At 38.1% G+C, this 23,756-nt stretch overlaps 1 protein-coding gene across 29 annotated transcripts in view; it reads left to right on the top strand.

Annotated features, from left to right (window-relative positions):
* The window catches only part of RIMS2 (regulating synaptic membrane exocytosis 2), a 728,605-nt gene that overhangs the window by 152,393 nt on the left and 552,456 nt on the right, over positions 1-23,756 (top strand). For 20 of the 29 annotated variants that reach the window (XR_006288398.1, XM_043539204.1, XM_043539201.1 and 17 more), the window contains 2 exons: positions 13,992-14,202; positions 23,064-23,075. Coding sequence is in view for 28 of the 29 variants with exons in the window: in XM_043539204.1 (XP_043395139.1) it covers positions 13,992-14,202; positions 23,064-23,075 (223 nt within the window). In the remaining variant the exon portion in view is untranslated. The remainder of the gene's footprint in view (positions 1-13,991; positions 14,203-23,063; positions 23,076-23,756) is intronic. The other 9 variants (XM_043539203.1, XM_043539200.1, XM_043539224.1 and 6 more) reach the window with 1 other exon arrangement.

Genomic DNA, 23,756 nt, shown 5'->3' with positions numbered 1-23,756 from the left:
CATTGTGTTAAAAATGCAATTATGTACCTATTGTGGCATTGTCTGTAACTCCTCTAGGAGGAGGCGGTGCGCATGTAATTCCTCAATTTATCAGCCCTTTCAGAGGTTGATATATACTAGTTCAAACTCCAGGGACCAACAGACAAAGAAATAGCCTGGTTTTAATCAGCTCAGGACCTCATTCCTAATCCAGCAAATGGACAGGACTTCTTGTCCATGGAGGACCCCAGCCCTTAGAGATGGGTTGGAATGACTTGGGCTTAAGAAGCCCCATAAGGCCTTGTGCTTGCTCTGAGCTAAAGCCGTGATGAACTTGATATCACAAAGAAACCCCTTGTGTGATGTGTTGAAGGACTGCTCCTTCCAGAGCCAATGTTAGGATTGGGGTGATCTCTGGTAAGTGTAGTAGCTTGCATGTAGGTTCTTTTATTGTTTTTAATATATTTTCTGTGTAGTGCACTTACCTTAACAATAAAATACGCTTTTTTAAAAAGAGCTGTGTGGTAACTGTAACTATGGGCAGTCACACTGTTAACAATCTCTGAAGAAGAATAGCAATCTGCCTTCTTAGGAGATCAGGGTTGGAAGGGACCTAGTCCAACCCCCTGCTCAAAGCAGGACCAATCCCCAATTTTTGCCCCAGCTCCCTAAATGGCCCCCTCAGGGATTCAACTCACAATCCTAGGTTTAACAGGCCAATGCTCAAACCATTGAGCTATCCCACTTGGGCAGCTTATCTCTGCTGGGAATAACACAGTGAGGACAGGGAACTGTTCAGCCCAGAAATACCCTCACCTGGAGGGAGTGAGACGTTTGTCTCCACCTAAGAGAGGTGATGGCCAGGGGAGCCAGAAGCCTGAGAGTGGGTGCCCTTGCTGTACCATAGAGGGTGAGTACAGATGCAGTTGACCTGAATTGTGACAATCAGTTTGCATTCAGTTGTAATATTAGCCATTTTCAGTTGTAATATAAGTATAAAGACTTTTTCCACTTGCCAGTTTGCTAGGAAACTCTAATCCTTCTTCCTAGAGGAGGATCTGGCCAAAGCGATCCATGTACTTTGTCATCTCAAGTCTGGACTACTGTAGTTCAGGGCTTGTCTCCAGAAACATTGTATTCAAAACAAGCTACAGTGTGAATCTACCATGCACTGACTGACCATGTGGACCCTGCTGATTCACACTAACAGTTCCTTAGTGTGCTTTGATGTACCCCGCTTTCAGTAGTGTAGTAGTAACAAAAGGAAATGGGTAAACTAATTTATACTAATCTCCATATTCACCAAATGAGAAGTGGATAAACTTTGTTTACCTGCATTTACCCTCTACTACATTACTGCCCACTTTGAAACAGGAGTAGATCAAAGGTCACTAGGGAACTGTTAGTGTGAGAAGGCCATTACTTCCATGTTTCCCACTCAGTGCCCTACTAAGTCTTTGCTCATGAAACAGCTCATTCAGAAGAAGAGAAGATTTCATTTATATCTTAAGCTGAAGAATTCAGAGCCTAATTCCTATAGCCAACTTGTTAGGGAAGACTTATTCTATCTTTCAGGCAAAATCCTGCATAGTATTTGTTTTAACTTCCAAAGTGCAGTAGTCCAACCAATAATACAGAGACCATAACTTGACACTTCTAACCTTGCCAGTTACTGTCTGGTGTATAACCAAACTGTTCTAAACAATTAACTCCAAAAGCTAGGAAAAATAGTCCTAAAACCACCAGTTAGCTCTAAAAAAAAACAAGAAGGAGTCCTTGCGGCACCTTAGAGACTAACAAATTTATTTGGGCATAAGCTTTCGTGGGCTAGAACCCACTTCATCAGATGCATGGAGTGGAAAATACAATAGCAGGTGTGTGTATGTATATATATATATATATACATAGTACATGAAAAGATAGGATTTGCCTTACCAAGTTGGGGGTCAGCATCTTGGATGTCTCCCAGTCAGGCTTCCTGCCAAGGTCTGGGATTGATATAGCACTTACTGGTCTTGATCGAATAAATCTGTATTCATTCCACTGGATCTCTTTATGACATTTGATACTGCTGATCACTGAATTCTCTCTCCAAGAGGCTACAGGGGTTTCTGAAAACATGCAGAAATGGCTCAAGTCCTTCTCTCAGACCAAACTGAGGGTCTCAATAGGTAACTCTTCCTCTGCCTTAAGAGCCTTCACCTTCTGGAATCCAGAAATAATCAGTCCGTCCTGTCTTCCATCTTTCAAGGTCTCTCTCCGGATATTCAAAAGCCCTCTGTGGGCATGGACCAACCAACCTAAGATAGCATCTTCCTTCACAGCCACAACCATGACCTTTTGTAGTTACATTCCACTGAAGCCAAAAAAACTGTTGACCGGTCAGATGGAGCGCATGAACTTTACAGAAGCTAGTTCTAAACTATGAAACACAAGAGAGAAGAATGGCCACAACTTAATGCAAATCTCACCTCTTGAACTTAGCTTTCACACAATTGATTCTTCACACAGACACATGACAATCCCTCTTCTCCCTTACAAAAATTCTATTATTATTCACACTTACTCTTACGTGTGTTGAAAACATGGGAGTGGGAGAGTGAGAAAATTTTGTTATTACTCAACACTTGGGAAGTGGTCAGACACTAGGTACTTATACTGCCCCATCATCATAGATGGGTAATGATCTGTTTTGGGGAAGACTTCTATTCATTTTTATTGGCCCTTTCAATTGTCCTTCTGGGAATATGTTTCCACTCTACACGTCTCCCATTCTTTTTACTCAAACCTTACCTAAAAATGGTACATAAGCACTTTCAGATTCAGAATTCAATAAACTTCTCCTTGAACTGATAAAAGAACTAAAGTCAGATGTGGATGAAATTTTAGATACTACAGTGATGTGGTCATATAATTCAAGACTATCATAATGCATATGCACAAAGAGGCCAAATTAAGGTTGCGCAGGCAAACTTAATTCTGACATCTACTAACTTTTGAACATTTGACTTTACAATTGTAATATTCTTGTAATGTGATCTTTTTGGATGTAATAGTCTATTTTTATAAAAAACTGAAAAAAAAACAATAGCAATTCTATCATGGAAGTACATTTCCCCCCCACATGGGTCATCAGAAGGGTCTGGACCTTGTATGCACAGCATAGACTTCTTCCATTTGAACTAACAGAGTAACTGATAGCAGGAGTAGGCTGGTATTTCTGTGTGTACCAGCCACTACATAACGATGAAACACACACTTTGTCAGTTCCTGCCTCCCACTCTGCCTAGCCACTACTCCCACCCCCAGCTCCTGCCTCCTTCTCCCTCTACATCTATGCCATGACCCAACCCTCAGCTAGGCTATGCCTACTGTGAGGAGAGGCAGAGGCAAGCAAACATAATGGAAATAGCCTTAAATTTTAAATTGTAAAAAGGAAAAGGTCAGAAATTTGACAGGAACAGTAATATAAATAATAGAGTAATATTATAATATAATAATATAAGGTAACATTAAATACTTACAAACATAATAAACTATAAATTACCATCACAATCAAAGTACGTTTTTCAGCAATATGTTGTGTCATGCCAGGAGGTGCTGCAAAGTTTCCTTGGCTGCAAAGTCCAGTTTCATCCCAGCTGTCCTGCCTTCGCCTCTTTCTGGCTTGCAATGTTCCTTTGCTTCAAGGCTGTAATGACTGCACCTCTTTCCAACAGCTCCACCTTCAAACGAGGGCCACGCATGTTCACCAGGAACCCAAACTGTATTTCTTATGATGGTGTCCCAGTGGTCAACCTCACTGATCATACACGTTGCGGCCTGGCTCCTTGCACATTGCCCTTCAAAGTCAAGCTTCCTCTCCCCAGCTTCATCACAAATCCTCTTTTTACCCCAGCACTGCTTCTTTCACCTCCTTTTGCTCTAGCCACCTTCTTGCTATCCACTTTGGGCAGATTCTAAGATCCTTTCCCAGCTTGAGCTGCCATCTTATCTCTCCCAAGGACAGCATTCTATGCTGCTGCATCACATCTGTAGGCCCTAACATTACTCCTCTTGGTCAAAACTGCAGCAGGTGCTAGTGCCAGGGCAAGGGTTACTACACCTATACAACCCTTTCCCCTTTCACTTGATCTTGCAAACTCCCTTTCCCATGTCATTTCTCATCTCTCTCTATTCAAATCAGGCAGTTTCTGCCTCTGTCTCTTCCCTGCTCTCTTGGTGCCTTCAGGAGGAGTATCAAGAATACAAGAGAGACAGTTTCCCTGCTCTCAGTTCCTGTGCCTGACACTACCATGGCCCCTGGCCACCTGGAGGAACAATAACAGGTAAAGTCCTGCTCATCCCCTACAGTCCTGGAATGGAGCATGTTCAGTGCAGAGGGAGTCTTCAGAGAATTTAGCTTCCAAACTCTTAACATATGTCTGCTGAATATGTGCTTGCTGAGATTTTTCAAAGTCTCATATCTTGGCCAGATTTGGGCAGATTTTTCCAGGGATGGGAAAAGGCTAATCCCTGCCACCAGGATGACCCTCTGCTAAATTTGAAGTCCATGCACCAAAGTGTGGAGATGCTACAGCTTTCAGCAAAACAAATTATACATTTTTAAAAACATGGGTATAATAAAAGCATTTTCCCCTAATCTCATTGTTGGAAATAGCAGAACCAGTTTTGCTGAATCCTCCCCCAAAAATTCAGCCTGAGCATGGAAAATTTCTTTCCAAGTCATTAAACATGGGCAAAGTTTTAAGCAACTAAAAACAGAGTATTATAATGGGAGGTGTTGAGCAACCTTAAGTATAGGTGGTGCTATCAACTCCTCTTTTTTGTTCATCAGAAGGTATGAGCTAATCTTTTGGGAGATTTAATCAATGCTATTCAAAGACCTGTGAGTTGATGATAAACTATAAAGCTGATATTAGACTTTCAGTCTACAGACTGATAAGAAAGACTTTATTGTGGGATAGGTAATAGAAAATTGAAAAAGGCTAGCTTGCAAAGTATTTTAGTAATGCTTATTTTGAAAACCACATTAATTTTAAAACAAAAATAGTGAGCTAAATTCTGCTCCTCTTATCCATACAATTAGTCCCATTAAAGTCAATAAGACTTCTCAAGTGAATAGATAAATGGCATTTGATCTTTTGTCTGACAAATTTTCTTGAATTTTTTTGAATACTTTGCTAAAATGATAGACAAGGGTGAAATAGTATGTAGAAAAGCTTCAGATTCTGTTCTACACAGCAAATTAATTTACAAAATCAGAAAGAATTGTGTGAGGAACTGTTGAAATGAAAAAAAAAAAGTTAGATACCTGATGGAGATGTGGAGAAAATATGCCTTGTAACATTATTTTTGTCTTTTTGTGTGTGTGTGTGTGTGTGTGTGCGTGCGCATGCGCACATCCGTGTTTGCATGCACATGTGGGGGAAAGGGAGAGAGAGAGAGTGCTTTTTTTCCCTGCAGAAGTATATACTATACATTTTCTAATTGGCACACAACTAAGACAAAAGAATATGAATTCAATTCTGAGTTTCAGGAACAGGATATACAAGCTTCATGGTTGTACCCTGCAAAAGTTAGTCCTTTGTGGAAAAGAAATACATTTTCTGAATATGATCAAACTGTGATTTGACTCTTCTGGCCTTCAAACAGCCTTCATTTCCAGTCTCACCATACTCATCATCAGAAGGAAGCTCCTCACAGATCAGACCCACCAACTTAAAGCGGCACAATGGATACAAAACCTGAAGATGTCTCTCCACTATTACAATGATCAAATATACACCACAACACCTTTCAAGATCCAGGAGTCCTACTCATGCCTATAACAATGTGTTGTACCTCATCCAGTGCACTAAATGCCTGAATAACAACTATATGGGTGAAACCAGACAATCACTATACTCTCAAATGAATTCACAGAGAAAAATGATAAAAGACAAAAGCACCATATCACCTCTGAGCGAACACTTTTCACAAAATGATTGCTCCATATCAGAGCTCTCAGTCCTCATCCTCAGAAGAAACCTACACAATACATTAAAAAGAAGAGCCTGGAAATTTAAATTCATATCTTTGCTAGACACTAAAAATCATGGTCTTAACAAAGACACTAGATTTATGGCTTATTACAACAATCCATAACCCACTAACTGCCCTTTTTTGTTCTATGACTGTAGTGGTGTTAATGATCCACTTCACCTTGTATAGTCCCTTAGAATATGTGTTAACTACTTATACTAGAAAGTCTGTTTCATCTTATATTTAGCTGTGACACTGGGAGTACCTTTCCCAGACCTGAAGAACTTTCACCAACAGAAGTTGGTCCAATAAAAAATATTACCTCACCCACCTTGTCTCTATGACCAAGCTAAACATTCTTAGGTGAACATATGAAGATGTGGACTCAGTGAACTGATATAACCCTTGTATAGCAGCCTGAAGTGTTCATTGAGGTTATTTCTGCTGTACTTTGTCCTGATATTGGGACAACATTGATGCCAAATTATAAAGTGATTACTTCTAGTGTGCTGGCACCAAGCTCCTGAGAACTTTCAGACAGAAATATTGTGTGTAGAGACCTGAATACAGATAATATGAACAAGCTATAATTTTATTTGCACAATATTTTATGAAAATTCAGTGTTACAAAATTCTTATTAAATTCTGTGCTATTATAAAAAAGCAAACTTTATTATCATGAGGTGACATTAGACATTTAGTTTTTGTTTTAAGCCACTGTTTGTGAGACCTATGAGAAATAGTAGATATTGAAGTATAAAATAAAGTGGTTCAAGTAATTTTATGAGTTTCCTAAACTGAGGACTTTACTGTTCAGCTATGATTATTTAACCTGGGTTGCTCTGTTAATTAAGTGAATGCATACGACGTGTTTTAGAAGTATCTGTATGAAATTTTGTCCTATGATGTTGTTTTTTTGCCCTCTGACAACTGTCAATACAATAATCTATGTAGTATATTCCTTCAAATAGAAAATATTAATAAAGGAGAGAGGCAATACATAGGTTGTTAAAAGTGCATATAGTTTTAGTTTTGTATATGACCTTGAAAAAGAGTCAGAGGCTACTAGTAAAACAAAGTACTCGTGTATGGCAATGAGAAATCTATTTGAATATATTTGGCTTATGGAATGGCAAAGGGTTTGTGCTTTTTATGTAGATAAGTATAAATTAATGAGACCAGTGACAAAATAAATAATAATAATAATAATAGAAGCTTTAGTTTACACAGAAGCACAATGCTTAATGGACTAAAACCTACTCTCGAGGTTCATTACAGACAACACATTTTAAATCGAGAATACAATGTCTGGCAGGAATAAAGAGGCAAGCAAGCTCTCAAAGATTACATGTATTATATGGAAATGTGCCATACTGCTGGTATGTTTATATACTATAGTGTATATAACATGTGGAAATGTGCCAGATTCCAAACATTTTCCAGAGTCAAATTCTGCTTTCATTTACACCCATGCAGCTCCACTGAAATCCAGTGTTCCATAGACTGTATTACTCTCTCTGTGTGTGTAGACTACATTTCCCCCTTTCATATTTTATAACAGCAAATGAGCAGAATTTAGTTGATATAAAGTGCTAGAGCAACCACCTATGACAATTTTATTCATTTACTATCATTACAATACAAGAAGGACATTGCTATTAAAATTCTTAGTGCAACCTGTATATCTTGGGGTTTAATGTGCTTGTGAACAGGCACACCCTATGAATTAATATATTTAACAACAAGAACCATTATTTTCGGGCTTTGGGGATTTAAAATTTTTCATATTTTATTTTTCCCCTCTCAAGGAGTATTGGGTGTCATAGGAAAAGTGAAACTGTAATGTATTCTGCTTCCAGGACTGGAAGTGTGCAAAAATGAAAAATAATAAGTGAAAACAGTTATCAAAATAAATTTGGATTTCAAAAATGTAGTTCAAGCTTTTGGGAAGTTCAGTTTTTACATATTTTTTTTGAAGTAATTTGCCCTTTCTTAGTCTTCATATGGCCAAGACAGAGACAGCCAATCTTAATTTTTCCACAAAAACAGAATTACTGGAGAAGAACTACACTTGATGGCTTTGAAAATCTCTAAAAGTGGCTTGAGTACAGAATAAGTTTGTGTATTCCTTTCATTCCGCTGAGACAGTGAAAAAGACACAGGCACTGAAACGTTGTTTGCTTTAGGGTTGCTACAACAATTGTTTGTCTGTATTTGAAGGAGGGATGGTTTATAATGATATAATTGTAATGTATATTGTTATCATAAACATTAAACATGTTAACATGAAGAACATTTAGAGACCATTCCTTGTGCACTAAAAACTCCTGAGGAATCCAGTGGGAGTTCTGAGTGCATGAGAAATTCAAGATAAGGTCCATAGTGCTAAGTTTTGTAAGGCATAAAAAGTATAAACTGAGATATTGACATTGTAATTATTTCCTGGTAAATTGCGTAATAGCAAGTTGATAACCCACTAAGAGTAATCTGTTATACCACTCAAGATCGGGGGTGAAATCCTGGCTCCATTTAAAATAATGCAGTTTTGCTGTTGAGTTAAATGGAGCTAAGATTTCACCCCTAAAATTCAGCTTGAGATCCCTCTGAAAATTGGATCATATATTTAAGTAGCTAGAAAGCTTGTGAGTCAGTGTAGTTCAGACTCACCAAAGTGCTAATGTTTTTGGGACAATGAAAGCAGCAGCTAGAGTTGGATCTGAAGGTCTCTTATCCAGCCCAGAATGGATGGGATAGCCATGTGTATAGCTGAGACACCTTCAGAAATTTTTTTAACTGAAGTGGTATGATAAAAAAAACTATTTATTTTGGAAAGGGATTGGAACATTTTGAATTAAAGTATTTTATATCTCAGTATTCAAAAATAATCAAGGAAATTGGACTCCCAGATTTAATTTCCTTTTGGAGATTGGTTGTATTACACTGTATTATGCTTCATGTGTATTGTTTTTAATAATCCAATCTGCAAAACGTCTGGGAAAGATAAAGAATCAAACAAATGTGAAACCCTCACACACATTTTTCATTTTGCTTTAAGTGTACCATGTTTGTACTATTTCAGATTGTAAACTGTGTGGGACAGGAACTATGTCTTCTTGTGCATGTGATTGTGCCTGACACAATGTGGGCCCTACAGGAATACATAAAATAAATATTAATAGATTACCGACATCTTTAGAGGCTAGAGACAAAACTTATTCCACTAGAGCTCAGGTAGCCTCAGCATCATCACTTAAGCACATGCCCATCTCTGATTTTTTTCCCTTTTCCTTGGTCTAACAGAGCCAGAGTCTATCTATTCTTGCTTTTTATGATCACTGGCTTGAGCATCGAAAGGCTTTTGGCTTCAAGGGGATTACTTGTGTGCTGGAAGTTAGGCACATGCTTTAGTATCTTGCTGAGTTGGGGCCTATATGAAAGTGATCATTTTAAGTACAAGTATCAGAGGGGTAGCTGTGTTAGTCTGGATTTGTAAAAGCGGCAAAGAGTCCTGTGGCACCTTATAGACTAACAGACATATTGGAGTATAAGCTTTTGTGGGTGAATACCCACTTCGTTGGATGCACTTATGCTCCAATACGTCTGTTAGTCTATAAGGTGCCACAGGACTCTTTCCCATTTTAAGTACGTTCATTTTGAGATTTGCTAATAAGTTTGATGTATAAATCGAAATGGTAAACAAAGTAAAAACTGCACATTTCTTATTGTTAATATCTTGTTTTGTTTGTTTATTATTTCCCTCATTGGAAAGCCCCCTGCTTGCCAGCTGTTGTTGTTGTTTACATAATGCAATAAGTAGGCCTTGTTTGGCACTTTATAAACCCAGAGTAGACAAGGGCCAGAGTTTCCAAACCTGAGTGCCAAAAGTTAGGCTTCTGAATCACTTTTAGAATCACTGCAAACCTGCAGTTCCCATTTTCTCCAAAGTGAGCTGCACTTGTGTAAGTGAGCACAGATTTATCCCTTAGGATTTAGTTTAGTTATAGTACAAATAACTAAGGAACAGGCTACACTGGGACATTAGTGTTTAGCCAAAAGAAGTGAATTTATAGGAAGAAAGAACCAGTGTCAGAAGAGACATGAAGATGAAAGTGTGAGGATACTAAGAAGAGAGGGTTGGCAGAGAAAATGATTGCTGAAAGTTGGTAGGAGTGGAGCTGTGCAGAGCCTTAATGGTGAGGACAAGGAGTTTGAGCCTAATATGGAAAGAGTCAGAGCATGAAAGTGATTCCAGGAGGAGGGAGGGTGAATGGAGAGAAAGATTAATCATAGTTCAGTAGACCCACAATATTTCATAGTAATGGCTCAAACCATCTTAGTAATAATACCATTGTAACTGTATTTGTATTGTGATTGTAGTGTAGTGTAGTGTGTTGGAGCAGTACTGTAGAACAATGGTTAACGACTTTTTCTGGGTTTGCAACTCCCAGAAAGCAAAAATAAAAATAAAAAAAATAAATCATCCTGCAATGCACCATATTCCACAAGTCTGTGGGGTATAGGTTATGGGAATAAGCCATGGGAGGCTTTTGGGTGCCTGGAGTGGGACAGCTTCTTCTGCTGTCAGGTGATAGTGTTGCTGAGTGGGTAGAAAAAGCTGCTGGGGGCGTCTGGTAAACATGCTTTTTCTTTGTTGTGAAGATGAGTGTTGTACAGCTGGGAAGGCTGAGGAGCAGTAGAGAGCTAGTCCTGTAGAATTCCAGAGGGTTATTTTTTCTTTTTAATAAGCATCCGACCTCTTAGCTAGAATCCCTTCCAGCTGTTGGATATCAACTGAGATATATGCGAGTTCCAATCTACAATATGCAGCCTCAGCATGTATGTCAGATACCTAGTCATAAAGTCAGTAGCCAATTAAATCAAATTCTTGTTTCAGTATGTCCGTTTGTATGAGATTGTGGATAATGCATTATATATACTGTAATTTTATGTAGTAAAACTATCCAGTATTTATGCATGGGTGTGACACTCACACAATTGCCCCTCCCCTTACACTGCGCATATATAATGTACGTAAATGTATAGCAACATCACTGGAGTGTTGTGAGTTACAGGAGCGGAGCAGATCTGAATAAGCTGTCACCTCCTCGGGGGTGCTTCCACTATACACGTCTTTAAAATCCTGTTTTTAAAAAAAATAAAAATATTAATTTTTAACAGTTTTCGATAGGGTATTGATTTACTTGCTGACTCAGCAAGATTGTGTATCAATCATGATCATCACCTCCTTTTTCCCACATCAGGGTTAGGTAAGGTTGAAGTAATGAGCAAATTCTATCCATTGAGCCACCATTTGAGGCTGTTGGAGGGTTGGCTGGATGGTTTTATATACTGTGTTATACCGCTGTCTCTTTGGACATCCACAGCCTCTCTCACTGTGCACTCTTCCATAGAGAACTATTTTAGGTAGTCAGTATAGGGTCATACTAGCAACATGGCCAAACTATTATAGTTGGCACCTTTTTAAAGATTATAGTCACTGCACATTCACGCTTTAACAGGTGTCGTCGTTTCTTAGTCTGGTTAGCCTTGTCAACTCTAGGATATGATGGAGGCACCCCTCATTTCAAATGTTTGTGGCTTTTGCTTCAGATGCTAGCAAATCTGCTATGTTTTCATTGGAAATTCCAGTGGGAGTTAATGATGACGGCCTGACATTATCTCCTGCTATGTGCTTCCTACGCCTACATCAGAGAGTTCTTGAGCGAACGTATTGCCAGGGAGCAGGAAGCAGTGAAGTGGAGCAGGTCATTCTCACTCATGCCTAGAGAGTCACAGGATTTCTGTGGTTTCAGAGTAGCAGCCATGTTAGTCTGTATCCGCAAAAAAAAAAAAAAGGAGTACTTGTGGGACCTTAGAGACTAACAAATTTATTTGAGCATAAGCTTTCGTGAGCTACAGCTCGCTTCATCCGATGATATATCCGATGAAGGAAGCTGTAGCTCATGAAAGCTTATGCTCAAATAAATTTGTTAGTCTCTAAGGTGCCACAAGTACTCCTTTTCTTTTTGAGGATTTCTGTGGGATTTCTCAGTGTATCTTGTGATATATACTTTTTATAGTGGTATGCTCCCTTTTACCTTCTCAGAACCATGATCAACATGACCCCAAAAAGGATGTTCTGGGAATTCCATGTCATTGACTCCATAGCATTTTTGTAATAACTTTTCCTCTGCTGCAGGTTTTCCAAAGGAGGGGATGATATAAGCTATTGTATCATATTTGCTCCCCCCAGCCAGATTCAGAGAATAAATAAGAATCTTCCTGCAATTACTGCTTTTGTCTATTGGAGGTGGCTGTGGTGCTGGGTACCAGCACTGAGAGCAGTGCACTCTTCGAATCATAGAATCATAGAATATCAGGGTTGGAAGGGACCTCAGGAGGTCATCTAGTCCAATCCCCTGCTCAAAGCAGGACCAATCCCCAACTAAATCATCCCAGCCAGGGCTTTGTCAAGCCTGACCTTAAAAACCTCAAAGGAAGGAGATTCCACCACCTCCCTAGGTAACACATTCTAGTGCTTCACCACCCTCCCAGTGAAATTTTTTTCCTAATATCCAACTTAAACCTGCCCCACTGCAACTTGAGACCATTCCTCCTTGTTCTGTCATCTGCTACCACTGAGAACTGTCTAGATCCATCCTCTTTGGAACCCCCTTTCAGGTAGTTGAAAGCAGCTATCAAATCCCCCCTCATTCTTCTCTTCCGCAGACTAAACAATCCCAGTTCCCTCAGCCTCTCCTCATAAGTCATGTGTTCCAGTCCACTAATCATTTTTATTGCCCTCTGCTGGACGTTTTCCAATTTTTCCACATCCTCCTTGTAGTGTGGGGCCCAAAACTGGACACAGTACTCCAGATGAGGCCTCACCAATGTAGAATAGAGGGGAACGATCACGTCCCTCAATCTGCTGGCAATGCCCCTACATATGCATCCCAAAATGCTATTGGCCTTCTTGGCAACAAGGGCACATTGTTGATTCATATCCAGCTTCTTGTTCACTGTAACCCCTAGGTCCTTCTCTGCAGAACTGCTGCCTAACCATTCGGTCCCTGGTCTGTAGCGGTACATGGGATTCTTCCGTCCTAAGTGCAGGACTCTGCACTTCTCCTTGTTGAACCTCATGAGATTTCTTTTGGCCCAATCCTCTAATTTGTCTAGGGCCCTCTGTATCCTATCCCTACCCTCCAGCGTATCTACCTCTCCTCCCAGTTTAGTGTCATCTGCAAACTTGCTGAGCGTGCAATCCACACCATCCTCCAGATCATTTATGTAGATATTGAACAAATATCTGTAGTCTTCTGTAGTCTTTCCTGTACTTTCAGGGCAGCTTCTGCTGGTCCCCAGGGAGTGAAGGGGCAATGAAGGAAACAGCATGACGTGAGTGCAGGGGGATGAGGAGCAGAGTGGAGACAGCAACCTGACTCTCTTTAGCTTCTAGTAAAGTCTCCACATTCCCCAGTCACCGCTGTCTATTTCCAAGCTCCATTTCTGAAAGTTATAAGGGATAGTCTAATGTCTCTATCTGTGCCCTTCCCCTTGTTCTAGGGCATCCTGAAGGGGAAATAAGTGACAATTTTGCTAACGTTCAAAAATCAAAGAGACAGTGGTATAACACAGTATATAATTACTGTTATGTCTGCCAATAGTGGGTCACACACTAGAGAAGCATTAACTAATTAGTGAAGTCCCCTTTATAGTAGCTGGACTTACTGTGTATGTGATTTGCACATGATCACATCCAAGACTCAACCTAAGCCCCTTATGTTTAGTCCTGTTAAAATGGATGGTAAAAGGTAGAACTTCATGTAACATATGAAGTAAGTGCATTATGTATGCAATCAATTAAGTTTTTTCAGCTTTCTCTTTATTGTGGTATTTCTTATTTAAATTTGTTTTGAAAATTGATGAACAAATTTATGCATGAACCTGAATAAAGCAACTTTTCATTGATCTGTTTTCTTCTGCAGGAAATTGCATCAACAATTTGAAATGTATAAGGAGCAGGTGAAGAAGATGGGTGAAGAATCACAGCAGCAGCAGGAGCAGAAGAGTGATGCCCCGACCTGTGGTATCTGCCACAAAACAAAATTTGCCGATGGCTGTGGCCATAACTGTTCATATTGCCAAACTAAATTCTGTGCACGTTGTGGAGGAAGAGTGTCTTTACGCTCAAATAAGGTATGGAATTTGTTTAAAATAAATATCACTGAATTTTCATATTGATGTTGCTTAATGTGAAGTGTGATGTAATTTGGTACAGAAGTTCTTTGAAGATTATTATTGTAATTTGTCCACAGTTAGTTACTTTAGTTATTGGAAATATATCTACTGAAAAAATGGATCTCATAGGACATACCTGTGCCTGTCCACAAGTTCGGTATCTGTTGTTCAGAATCACTAGTAATGCCTTATGGTTATTACTCAAACAATTTTTCCTTCAAGGAGGAAACTGTTTTAGGTCTATTTAGGCCGTTGTCCATTTGACAAAGAATCTTCATTAGAACTCTGGTCTACCTGTGGACCAGTGAATATTGCTTTTAATTTAACACATACCACAGTTCTGCTGCAGGATCCATGTAAGTGGATCCTTGTGCCTGTGTGGATCCAATTACAAGATTAGCCCCTAAATATGGAAGGAAAGGAATTTATTTAGTGACAATCATGTTGGGGGAGTTAGAAGTTAGAGCAAGGAATTGTTCCTGGCTTTGCCTGTCCCAGGCTCACTTGGATGTCTTTTAGCTTTATTTTACCTCAGTTTAGTAATGGGTATTATAATGTTTACCTACCTCCATAGTGTCATTTGAGGGAGCTAATTAAACAATGCTTGTAAACTGCTTTTTTCTTATACAAAGCAACACAAAATGCAAAGTATGTACAGGGAAAAGAAATCACTTTTTTTTTTTGCTTTTGAGAATGTATGCTTCATTTAAAAAAGATTAGTGTGCTAAGAAATAATACTCAGAGCTATCATAATGATTTGTATTATGAGAAATCAAGTGGACTCCCAGGTTGAATTAAAAAAAATACTTAATTAAAACAAGTACAGCAGAAGTCAAGTAATTACCAAAATATTTGAGTTTAGTAGAGAAATTAGTTTACTAAAAATTTTAAATAAAATTCCCAAAGTGATGACTTGACATAAAATAGGGAACAACAATGTAAATCACATTCAGCATAGAAGTCTGTCTCAGATTCAGACAGATTCAGATATTCAGGACACTGTTCTGAACTCTTCCTTTTTTATGTGAGTATGGGAACATGCATGATTATTTTCAGTAAATTGGCACAACATGCACATAGTATGCAGACTAAGAGAAATTGGTATGTACTTTACAGGAAGTTGCTTTCTTTATCATATCATTAGGCTGAAAAACAGGGCAAATAAGGTTTAATATGTATGTCAGCAATGCAAGTTATAAATCAGAGTACACAGAAATCTGCTCACTGGTGGCTAAAAGTAGCTGAGAGTATATACATCTCCCAGGTTATGTTGAAAGTCAATTAAAATATATTTTTAAAGTTTTTGTAGAGCCTTTTATCCTGAAGGATCTCACATACAATTATTACTTTTGATAACTAAATAACTTTACAACAATATTTTTGGTATAGGAAATACAATCAGTACTGTAATAATTTTATCTAGTTATCAAAGGCAAAATTGGACAGTCTTTATTGCTGTACACTCAAACATCATGAGAAGACACCTCTGTGATGGGAAAGTGTCACCAATTGGCACCCAGAAAAATGCTCTGAAATGTGGGGATGCTACCTGCACGTTTTGTCAATTACTCTGTTGAAGGAAATCAATTTTACTGGCAGAAAGTGAAATTGACAAGAGCCTGCCAGGCTCAAAATTGTACAGAAAAACTGAAATTTCCCCACTGAAAATTTCAGTTATGCAAAAAAGGTAGTTTTTCATCAGAAAAAATTTCTGATATAAAATTTTTGATCAATAGTTGCCTCTTTTTTTACCTGTATCCTCAAAGTCCATCAGATTGATCATTTAAGATATAAGAAGAGGGAAGCTGTACTTACAACCATGGAGTAGATGACAAACGATTGAAACACAGCCTTGTGATGGTTCATTCTAAGACTGGGTTGCTTTTATTTCCTGTGTCTAAAATAAGATCATTGATGGACCTGTTTGATCTCTTTCCATAATTCCAAGTTCATCCAGGTTTATGTCAGCTTTTGCTGCTATACACATCAGTGCAGGTCATGTAGAGGCAGCAAGCACTGGAAAAGGAAGTTGCTGAAGTGCAAAGCAGCCACAATTGCCCTTCTCTTAGGCTATGTTTACACTATAACCTATGTTGGTATAATTTATGTCGCTCAGGGGTGTGAAAAATTCACACCCCTGAGCGACATAAGTTACACCGACATAAGCACTCGCGTGCACACCACTATGTTGGCGGGAGAGCTTCACCCGCCGGCATACCTACTGCCTCTCTGAGATGGTTTTATTATGCCCATGAGAGAGCTCTCTCCTGACGGCATAGAGTATCTTCACCAGATATGCTGCAGTGGCGCAGCTGTATCCTCAGGCCTGGTAAAGGTACTCAGAGTGTCACAGCTAAATATAAGATCAAACATATAGTTCAGCATAAGTAATTAACGCACATTCTAAGGGACCATTAAGTGTGATGTGGCCCTTTAATACCATGGTAGTCAGAGGACAAAAAGGGGATTAGTGGGTTACAAATCCTTGTAATAAGGCATAAATCCAGTGTCTTTATAAAGACCATGATTTTTAGTGTCTAGTAAAGTTATGAATTTAAGCTCCCAGTCTCCTCTTTTGAGGGTGTTGTACATATTTCCTTTGAGGATGAGGACTGAGAGGTCAGATACGGAGTGGTCGTTTTGTGAGAAGTGTTCACCCACAGGTGATATGGTGTTTTTGTCTTTTATCATTTTCCTGTTTATGTTCATTCGAGAGCATAGTGATTGGCTGGTTTCACCCACATGGTCGCTATGGGACATTTAGTGCACTGGATGAGGTACAACACGTGATATCAATGGTCCTATACGTGCCTCTTGAAAGGTGTGTTGTGGGGGGTATTGATCATTGAAGCAGTGGAGATATGTCATCAGGTGTTGCATCTGTTGTTCTGGCAGTGTCTGGTGCTGCTTTGAGCTGGTGTGTCTTGGTCTATGGGCAGCTTGCTTCTGATGATGAGTTTGGAGAGGTTGGGGGGTTGTTTGAAGACCAGAAGAGGGGGATCAGGAAAGATTTCTTTCAGGATGGGGTCCCCGTCGAGTACGGGTTATAGTTGTTCAATGTTACCCTGCAGGGGTTCCAGTGTGGGGTGGTAGATGACAACTAAAGGCATGCAGTTGGAGAGGGGTTTATTTCTATATTGAAGCAAAACCCGCTCCGATCACATACGCCTAGTTGTCATCGGACAATGATACAAGACAAAAGTACCTTATGACTAGTGGATGAACACTTTTCACAAAACTAGCCCTCTATATCTGATCTCTTAGTCCTCGTCCTCAAAGGACATCTTCACAACACCTTCCAAAGAGGAGCCTTAAATTCTTAACTTTGCTAGACACTAAAAATCATGGTCTTAATAAAGAAACTGGATTTATGGCTTATTACAACAATTGGTAACCAGTTAACCCCCCCTTTTTATCCTGTGACTACAGGGGTGTTAAAGGGCCACATCAGCTCAACTGATCCCTTAGAATATGTGCTAACTAGTTATACTAAATTATATGTTATATGGTTGATCTTGTATTTAGCTGAGACACTCTGAGTACATAAAAACATGACTTGAAATCATTAAGTTATGCATATTGTTAGTCTTTGTATCTGTGTAATTTTATTACTGTTGCCTTCATTCTTCTAGTCATTGTCATGCTCCCTGGTTGTCTTAATGTAGATTGTAAGCTTTTCAGGGAAGGGATTGTCTTCCTATGTGTGCATACAACACCATGTACAAAAAGACTCCTATTCTAATTGTGGCTTTTTGGGCACTACCACAATACAAATACTAAGTAACAATAAAAATATTTTTAACGGCAGATTCACAGATTACAAGGCCAAAAGGGACAACTGTGATCGTCTAGTCAGCCCTCCTGTATAACACAGGCCATGGAACTTCCCCACAATGATTTTTAGAGCATAACAGGGCCAGAGCAAGATTTTAATTTTCAAGACATTTGGGAAAATGTAAAAGAAGCAACAATTTTTAGGTAACTTCCTGTTTTAAGAGACATCTCAAAGCATCCACAGCCATAGTGAGTTAAATTCTTTATACTGACCGGGTGAGCCAAACAGTGCTGCGGCTGGCCACATCCTCCTAACTGGGGATTTCATTGATGTTGGAGTCTCCACTAGATATAGAGATGGCTCTTATACCATCCTTCTCACGGTCAGTGTCAGGTCTTAGTTGGGGGTGGGGAAGAGGAGTGGCTGGAGTGTGTTGTATTCTGGCTGCCTCGGTGGAAAGTCCTTTGGGGACAGTTGCCTGCTGCCTCAGGTTAGAGCAGTTCCAGGGCTGCTGTAAACTGTGCTTTAGCCAAAGACCCTCTAAAAAATCAGAATGCTGTAACTGGTTCCCTGACAGCCTCCCCCTCTGCTTTGCCAACTGCAAGCTTTGTGAAAAAGAGAATCTGGCCAACTGAATATACATTTTTTGCATCTCATTATGAGACTACCTCTGATAATCAATTTTTCTGGGCATCTCGCATGATTGCTTGAGACATTTTGTAGTCTGTGGTATTGGCAATGACCAGGTGACTTGGATTTATTGGACATAATTTTAATATCACTTACACTCTCATAAACTTCATTCATTTAAATGGAGTTACTCCTGACTAATATTAGTGTGAGAAGAAAATCAGGCCATGCAATTTTTATTTGATTTTTAATTTTTTTTTTTACTATTGATGGGATAAAATGATTGGGATGAAACACGTTGTTTTTTTCTTATAAGAGTGCTGTTAAGTTTCTAAAATTTTTATTTAAACCCTTTTGCAGCCTGAGTGGCGGAAGGTAATTTGACAGAGAGCGCTCACTCACTTAGAAGTGCCTTTGAGTATTCAGATGACAATGGATTTGATTTGTCAAAGTTAAGAAGCTTTGTAAATTACACTTTGCAAATATGCAGAGCATTTTTAACAATGATCTGCTAACATGAGGCTCCACTCTTCACATATGTTCAGAGAACTGAGCAGTGACTGTAGATGTGTAAATTGCACATTGAATGAGGTTGGGCTACACAGTAAAATGTATATTGACTGGTACTCTGCACAGTGAACTGCACATTGAAAGAGGCAGTGCCAACAGGTGCATAGCCTTGTGCAACTGAAAAATTAAGTGCTGACACACAGCTTTCATGCATTGATAAGTTGGTGCCCAATTGATATTTTCAACAGCACAAAGTGCCAACTCAATGAGGCAGGATCAGTGTTTTGTTTTTCTACCCCTTCTCTTTTAGAGAGAGGAAAAATGTATTTGTATTACATATATAACATACATATTTAACTTGTATGTAGATACAAGTGTGTGTGTGTACCATTATATGTGTAATACAAAAATGTTTTTATTTTTGTACAGTGCCTGTTGCAGTGTTTGTTGTTACTTTGGGACATTATTCAAGCTATTTACTATGAAAGAATAAGACTACTGCAGAGATGGTGTACTTCAAAGTTTCAGCAAACCACCTTTAGGGGTCAGGAAGGGATGTTTTCCCCCAAATGTATTCTGTTTATTTATTTATTTTATTTGATCTCCTTCCTCTGAATCCTATACTTCACACAGGATTCTCACTAACCCACCACATTCTGAGTTTGGAGGGATGTTTGTGAGATGGTGTGTGCGTGGGGGGGTGGGTGGGTTTGGATTCTATTTGCTTACATCCCTTGCTATTTTGCTATGCATTATGTCCAGCTTCCTTTATTTAAAATAAGAGTTGGCCATTGTTGTGACTTCTTGATTCTAACACAGTTCAGGATCTGGTGGAAGGATCTGGTCACCCAAGTACATGCAGTTGTTGATGTGCACCTTTTGTAGACTTACCACTGTCATTAAGAGGGTCAACATTTTTGAGCTGGGGAAGTTTCATGCTGGGAGCTACAAAAACAAAACAAGACTGCTTGGCAGGTCACTTCTACCACTAATTTGAACTTCCAGAACAATATTTTTTAAACAAATATTACACTATTTAATATGTTATCTTTCTGTGTCAGTCAGGTTAATCATGAATAGTTGATTGTGCATTTTTTTGAAAGAATTAAACATGTCATGCCTGTTTATGAATCTTTTCTGTCTCTGGTTTGGTCTATATACAGTAATGCTATGTTGGCTGAATTGGAGTGACTTTTCTCCTCCTCATTGTGTATTTTGATTCATTTTTCTTGAAGGTGAAATTAAAAAAAAATTTTCGCTAAAGGTAAGAACTATTAAGTGTGAAACACAGATCAACAAAACAGCCAAAACTGTGAAAAGCAGCAGTCTTCTATTTGTGCAGTTATGTTGGTATATATAGAAGACTATTAAAATATTTCACAGTTAAAGACTAGAAAATAAACTATAAATACATTAATAACCAAATTTTTTTAAATGAGTATCCAAGATTGACATAAACTTATTTAGGCCACTGGATATAATTTATATTGGCTGTAACTTTTAAAATAAACTCAGGTAAGAATAGGAAAATAATCCAGATGGGTCATAAGAGCAGAATTCATAAATGGATGTAGGTGACCAGACTCAGAGAATTATTTAAAAAAACCTGATAGTCTAAAGGGCATATTTTCTTAAAAACTAAGGGCATGATGCCAGGCTACATCAATGAATTGTGTGTGCGAATCATAGGTAGTGTGGGCCCTTCATTCTCTTAAAGAGAAAATACCTGCAAAACTGTTAAACCGCGTAATTTCCAGTCAGTTCCTGGAAATATTATTATTATAATAGCAGTACATTTTCCTGAATCTCAGGAATAGAGTTCATATACTGTAGGAGAGAAGAGTCCTTTGTAGTGGCAAATATGAAAAGATAATGTACAAAACCAGATATTAAAAATTCTTTATTTTATTTTTAAGTAGCAATAATAATTTACTAGGAATAAACAGTTCTACCTCAAAGTGTTAACAGTCTGAACAGATAGAACAGACAGTAGTAGATGGAAAACAAGCAGGTATATGTGAGTAAACATGACCTCAAGCATCTTGTTTCTTAACCTCTTGCCTCTTTATTAATTTTACTTAATTTTAAATCTTATCTATTAATTATTTTTTATTGCCTAGCCCCTGTCTTTTATTTTATTTTAAGTTTTAAAACCATTAACTGTCTTCTTTTTTAAACATTAATATCTATTTTACATTTTTCTATATTACCTTTTCCTTTCCTTTTTTCTGTTTTTGTATATATTTTATCTTTAACCTTCCTTATGTTCTATATTTTTAAAATTAACCTTTTAGGTAATTTAGTCTTGTCAGGTTTCTATTATTTTAAAATTAAACCCACCTCCCTCACTCCTGTCTATTTCCAACCATTTTGGGGATTTGATCTATTCCCACCCTATTATTCTCCTTCACTGTCACTTGTCTACCCAGAACATCTCACTAGTGGCTGAGAGGCAGTCACAGAGAAAGCAGCAAAACAGGTAGGCACTTCAAGGTTCCATGTGTCTGAAGGTATGCATGGCCTCTCCTACCCACCCTGAATCTCTTTGTTAGAAGCTCCTGGCATTGCTCGTGCTACTTATAAAGTGGGGAGTCAGGGGCATAGGACATCCACATGGCTCCTCCATTCCCAGTCTAAATCTCTCCACTTTTGCTCCTGTGGGCCAGGGAGCCTTGCTACGAGTCCAGATCAAGGGGCAAAGATGGCCTGGTGCAGTACGGTTAAAAAATGTACTTGCACGTACAGTGGTACACTTCAAAAATTCTGTGATTTAAAAGACTTTATGATTTTCAGTGATACTCCCTACTTATATAATGGGGAATACCATTAGAAATGGTAACATCTTTCAAAATGCTTAAAATTTAACCCACTGTACTTTGACATTTTCAATAGCTAGTCTGCAAGAGCACAAACTGTTTGTATACAGATACCTGAATGAGAGCAGTAAAACAAATGGAGAGAGCTCATCTACTTAAGTGTGCAATTAAGTTCTTAATAGCATACCTAAGTTTAGTCAGTGTATTGGCAAGTGTAAGTAACTGAGTTATCAAAAATCTTTCCATTTATAAAGCTTTGTTCTCCATTGATACCAAATTGGTTGCCTGAGGGATAGTTTTGATTGAAATAATTTTGAATATTTTTTGTTTTCTAAAATGTGCTTCCTGTTACATTTTTAGGCAGCTAAAAAGACAACCTTCTCGCCAAGAAAAATAGTATGGCAATATTAATACAACCATATATTTTCATAAACATGCAAAGGAAAAAAGCACAAGACAAACACAGAATAAAGTATATCCTACATAACATATAATAAACAGTTGGGGCAAATTTGTCTTAATTTACGTCTATGATTCAAACTCTAATATTTTGTATGAGCTATGTCACTATCAGTCTCTTATTTCCAATTGCATTAGTCTATAATCCTTCAAAGAGATTTGCCCACCCAGAATCCCATTGACATCAAGCCAGTGGGCTTCTGTGCAAGTGTGCAAGGGTTCCATCCGTGCAATCATTAGTAGGAGTAGGACCTATCACACCCGGGCCAAATCCTGCATTCTTTATTCACATGAGCTCCACTGACTATTTGTTTTAATAAGGCAGGTGGGATTTGACTGTTAAATTGTTTTTATTAAAATAATTTTCTTTGTGCATGTATTTGTACTTTGACTTTTTTTGAAAATGTAATTCATAAACAACTTGAAGAAAACCAATAAAATAACATCCCTTTCACCATATACTTTTCATAATTAGAAGAAACAAAAAGCTATATGTGAATCAATTTCCTTGAAATTTGTTTATTTTTACTAACAAATACTAGTTCTTGGTTTCAGTATGGAAATAACTGTCTTTCCTTCTTTGTCTTTTTCTGTCCTTTCTTTCTTGCTTTCATGGATATGAACTCCAGGAAGACAAAGTGGTTAGAGCCTTTTTCTGTCTAACATTATTTATTTTGATGAGTATTCTTAATGCTAAAGGCTAGATTTTGCCCTCACTTATACAGATGGAATTCCCACTGAAATCAAAAGGATTTGCTCTTGTTTAAGTGAGAGCAGGAATGGGCCTTATATGTTTCATAATTATTCATCTTAAAAACCATAAAACTTTAAAGTGTTGTAGATATTATGCATGAAATTCTTTTGTTAAGAAACTTGTGAGCATGCACTTGTTTTTCCTTCTTTAATTTTGTCATATTCTATATGTGCAGTTTAAAAAAGAAAAGAAAATGGATAATTGATGCAATACTAATGTTTTTCTTCCAAAAGTATTTGACAGCAATTTTACAACTTAAGTGGCACAAATTTGGTAATCTCAGCTTTATTCACAGTGATACCTCTGATTGTATTATGAACATCCACATGGTTCAAATTTAATTTTTTATTACATTTTATCCTTCTGATTTTGATGGAATGACACCTCAGTAGTTTGAGTTTTTTCACAGTAATTCAAAACATTAATCATCAAATATCATCAAGAAAATAAGTCTATCCTAAACTTTTAAGAACGAACAATTTACTAGATACTATTTAATCCCTATAATATTGTGGAGTTAAGAATTAGTATTTAACTTATTTTTATTCTTTAAACTAAATTGTAAGCA

The sequence above is a fragment of the Chelonia mydas genome, chromosome 2 (assembly GCF_015237465.2).
Source record: "Chelonia mydas isolate rCheMyd1 chromosome 2, rCheMyd1.pri.v2, whole genome shotgun sequence".
NCBI lineage: Eukaryota > Metazoa > Chordata > Testudines > Cheloniidae > Chelonia > Chelonia mydas.
This window is presented reverse-complemented; position numbering and strand designations above follow the sequence as displayed.